Source organism: Acanthisitta chloris, unplaced genomic scaffold, assembly GCF_000695815.1.
Source record: "Acanthisitta chloris isolate BGI_N310 unplaced genomic scaffold, ASM69581v1 scaffold5609, whole genome shotgun sequence".
NCBI lineage: Eukaryota > Metazoa > Chordata > Aves > Passeriformes > Acanthisittidae > Acanthisitta > Acanthisitta chloris.
Window position 1 is genome coordinate 6,405 of NW_008692958.1, and position 4,638 is coordinate 11,042.

Below are 4,638 nucleotides of genomic sequence, written 5' to 3' on the forward strand. Positions count from 1 at the left end.
CATTCCTCATGGTCAGCTTTGTGCTGGAGCCTCTGGACACCGCTGCCATCATGCAAGTCATTAACAACTGTGCTAATGAGTTCCATTAGACTGGAACGGCAGCCCAGAGCGCCCCGGGACAGCCAGGTCCCAAGAGCATATTCCTGGGAGTCCGGGTCTCCAGCCCCAGCGCTGGCAGGTGTCAGCACTCAAATCTGCTTCCATTTACCATGCTTTCTGTCATTTACAGAGCAATCTCTGATGAAGGGCTGGAGGCGATGAGACAAAGAAGGACCACCCCCAAACTGAACCCCCTCTCCTCATGCGATCAGCTTTCCTTCCAGTCCCCCCAGCTCCAGGCCTCTCTTTCCACCCAAACAGGACATTTTTAGCTGGCCCTTTTCTTAGCCAAACCCATAGAGAACCAGGAGGGGAAAAATTGCAAGAGGGGGAAAAAATGCCATCCCCATAGGAAAGTGGTTCCAGAGAGGAGACTCCCCTGGGTTGCAGGATGCTCCGCAATGACCTCAAGAGCTGTTTTTTGTCTGACTCTGTGCTTTTAGCTGGAGTGGAAGATGACAGGTTCTCCTTGCCTGACCAAACCAAAGATTGAGGATGTATCTGTGAAGCTCAATCCCCCAGACAGCCCAGCCTCTGCCCAGGCTTCCTCTGGAGTGCCTCAGACAGCCGAGAGGCTTGCAACAGGACTTGGGAATCTGTGAACTCAGCTTTCAGCCTCCCCTTCTGCAGACTGCTGGGCTGGAGACACAGCAGCTGGTAACGGTTTAAATTAGAGGCTTACATTCACTTAACGACGTATTCAGCTTTGATTTACTGCAGGAATTACTGTGTGTTAAATGAATACAAGCTGATTATTAAACAGACGCAGATTGCAACCTATCATCTATGCAAGAGATGGGATCTTATTACGATATTAGAACCATATTGAGCTTTAGCAACTGTCAATTGGTCCCTCACAATTTGCACTGAGCAACTGTCCCATCGCCATCCCCACTCAGAGACACTTGGCCGGATGCTCAGGCAAACTCCAGCTGTTCCAGACATCTCCAGCAACCCCCACACCCCAAGGGCAGAGCAGGGGGTGCTCCAACCACCATACTCACCCAAGAGGGTCCAGGTCATCCCCACCAACAGCAAAGGGACTCAAGGGGGAAGGCCTGAAACACAGAACACAGTGAGATGTTCAGGAAGGGCAGAGCAGCGGCATGGAGCTATGCCCATAGGTGCTCTCCCACAGCAAGCACTGCAGAACCTGGACAGCCCTAGGACTTGTGTGACCCTGCATGAGGGAGCTGCCTTTGGGAGCCACCCCATGCCCAGGTTGCAGCATTCCCTGCTGCTGGGTGAGGACACTGGTGTACGTGGCAGCAGCTTTCTGAGATGAAGGAGGCCGTGTTTTCCCCTCTGTTGTTCCCACTGCTCCAGGCAGGAGCTATCTGTGCATGTCCAGAGTTTCCATGCCAGGGGATCCCCAAGCAGTGCTGGGCTAGGCCAGGCTCTCCAGCATGTCCCAGATGGAGACACAGCAACAGTCCCAATTCTAGGAATCTGAGGACAGTGGGGAGGTGAGCCTGCAGCCAGCTGCCACATCTCCCTGCCAATAACACACGCCACTAACATGGTTTCAGAGCTGTGACCTTCTCCAGCCTGTCTGTCCAGGCCTCCCCATGGAACCTCTTGAACCCTGATAGTAGACAGCAGTGGGGTGACACACAAGGTGGAAGTCATAGCTGGTCCCTAAAGCATGTCAGACCCACCACAGTATCTCTGACTTCTGGCCAAAGAGGATCACAATGTGTGGGGGAGAAAAGGGGAAGCCTGCTTGCCACATACAAGAGATGAGTGGGCAGGGAGGGATAGCAAAGCAGGTGCCACGTGTCCCCTCTCCCCAGCAATCGTTTCAAGGCAAAAGTGGAGTCAGGAGAGCAAGAAGAGGAGGTCTTGCCCTCTGTCCTGTCTGGGTGCACCTCTGCTGTCCCTCCCAAGGCTGCTCAGCCCCACAATGGCACTGCCCTTCCTACTGGTGCCCCTGCTCTGACAGTCCCTCAGCCAGGACAGAGCAGGGCCACCCTCCTTCACCCCACACCTCACCACAGCCCTGCACCGTGCCTGCTCCCTCCTGGGTCTGTTGGTCCAACACACAACTCCCTCAGCCAGCAACCAAATCAAATCCAAGTGTCCAGGCTGAAAACAGCTGGGAAAGGTCTGGATCCTCTTCACTCCACATCCCATGTGTGCAAGATGGGAACCCGAGGTGTAGTTTGGGGAGCTGTGCCAGGACCACATCCTGTCTCATGGAGGACCCTCAGCATCCACATACTCTTTACTCACCAGGATGGGGCCATCGTGCCTGTTGGCTGCCGGGGAGGGATGTGGAGTGGGTTGTCATCCCGGAGCAAATCCTTTTTGGACTCAGGCTCCTTTTTGGCCTTTTCTGCAGGGGCCCCGAGGGGAGTGATGATGCCTGAAGAGATCCTTGTCCTCAGCTCCTCAGTGTTCTTGTACACCCTGCAGCGAGGAGAGGGAAGGCAGTGGGCTGGGGAGGCCATGGCACTGGGATGTGAGCTTCTGGACAGACTGCAAGAGGTCTGGGGAAGGGACAGACAAGCCCAAGTCCCTGGCACAAAACGTGTCCCCTGCTGGCAGCACAGAGGGGATGAGAAGGGGTAACAGTACACAGGGCACCAAAGCCCACACTCCATTTCAGAGGGCTAAGGTGTCACTCAGCCCTGGGACTCCCTTCTGCTGCGGCCACAACTCAACCAGTTTGCACTGGAGGAAAGCACAGCAGATGGCACTGGTCTTTGGCAAGGCCCTGGGGTGTCTGGTATGTGGCTGAAGCTGTCGCACCCCTGGGCAGTGTCCAAATAGCGCAGCACTCTGGAAGTAAACGTGCTGGCCTGGCCTGTTCCCAAGTGGTGTGGCTCTGCCCTGGGCCCTAACCCACAGTTCTACTGTCCCACAAATCTCTCCTGCCTGACTGCAGCACAGAGGGAGGCAGAGGAGGATGCTCTGGCTGCATTTCAGGGCTGTCGAGCCTGCCCACAGGTTTGTACTGGGGAGGAAGCTTCTTCAGCTCCTCCCAACCTGATTTCTGCCCCTCTCCTCAAACCAGTGGGACATTTCCCCTGCAGAAAATACCAGGGAACTAAGATTACTTGTGGAAATCGTCCAGGTGCTCTGGGTTGATGTAGTCAGCCACTGCCAAGGTCACATCTGCCACCTTCTGAGAGCTGCGATCCTGGCAAAAGAGAGAAAGCACAGAGTGAGCAGCCTGGCAGAGCTGGGAATGAGGGAAGGAGCAGGTACAACCACATCTGAGGGCTTGGGACACAAGGTACAGGGCTCACCTGCTTCCTGCCATGTCCCTGTACTATGCCTAAATCCCCAGGAGCAAACCCCAGTGTACAGCAAGGTCTTCCATGCTCACTCCCCCAATTTGGGCTGCAAAGGGAAAAACACTGAGCAAAACCACCTGGGGAAGCTGCTTGTTGGGAGCTGCAGAAAAGTCTTGACTGGCAAAGAGACAAAAATGGGGTAGCTCCTGGGCTGGTTTGTGCAAGGCAAATTGTCCTGCTGCCCTGACACAGATAGGGTTTGGCCCTCTTTGTGTGCCAGGCAGAACAAGCAACAGCAAACATTTAAGAAATGGGCCCCGCTGTTCTTTGCAGCTGCTAGTCCTGAAGGACCCCAAACCCCCAGGGTACTCACCATAACATTGAGGATCATATTGTCCTCCACCATGATGGCCTTCAGCAGCAGCTCACGAGCATCATCCGTGGACTTGTAGCGCAGCGTATACACCTCCTTGTTGGCTTCCCAGCCGGTGGGAAGCAGCTCTGACTTCCTCTCATCAGGACCTGCCTGCAATGGAACAGACAGGCTACTGAGACCCTGCCCAGGAGCCCAGCATGCCCCCACAGAGGCTGGGAGAACCTGTCTTGGCTGCACAGGGAGATCCAGGAGGGGACTAATGTCTCTGAGAAGGGATCTCTCACTGCCTTCCAGGTTCTGACAGCATGAGCGGGACTGTACTTCCTACAGACTGGCCCTGCCTGCTTATCAGCCTCCCACAGCGTCCCTGTGCTGGAACAGCAGATATGACCACCCTTTGCTGAGCAGGAGTAGGCCACAAAGACCCAGATTATGGTCTGTGGATGATACTCCTCCCTGCCAGGCACCTCTCACCTCCCCAGCATGACACACAGCTATCTGGGGTGGTAGAGAAGGATGTTATCTTGTTTGTCCCAGCCCCACAGCAGTGCTGCTGGAAGGCACTGCCCCCCTACACTGTCCCCTCTTCTGGTACTGGAGAGGTTCTCTGCCATGACAGCACCCTGCACCCCACACTGCCCTTTGTCACCACACCAGGAAACCTCCCAACACCCGCAGCACCACACCAGGCTCCCAGACCCCCACCTTAGCAGTGGTGCAAAACCAGAATCAGGTATTGCCGCAGCCTCGCCAGCACTAGGACCTGCCCTGGCACCACATTTCCTCCCTTGCACTGCGCTGCACACCTGCCTTTTGGTATACAGCGTTCTCCCTCAACACACAGCGCCTCCCAGCACCATATGAACCCCCTTCCCGGGATCACACCGATCCCACCAGACCTCCCATCCTGCGACACCGCACTGA

General features: G+C 55.6%; 1 protein-coding gene across 1 annotated transcript in view; it reads right to left on the reverse strand.

Moving 5' to 3' along the window:
- Positions 1–3,864, reverse strand: part of PSMF1 (proteasome (prosome, macropain) inhibitor subunit 1 (PI31)) — a gene marked incomplete at its 5' end in the record, with an annotated part of 5,086 nt that extends 1,222 nt beyond the window's left edge. The window contains 4 exons of the mRNA XM_009082864.1: positions 1,104–1,157; positions 2,332–2,508; positions 3,159–3,241; positions 3,712–3,864. Coding sequence (XP_009081112.1) covers positions 1,104–1,157; positions 2,332–2,508; positions 3,159–3,241; positions 3,712–3,864 — 467 coding nt within the window. The remainder of the gene's footprint in view (positions 1–1,103; positions 1,158–2,331; positions 2,509–3,158; positions 3,242–3,711) is intronic.
- Between the last annotated feature and the right edge of the window lie 774 nt (positions 3,865–4,638).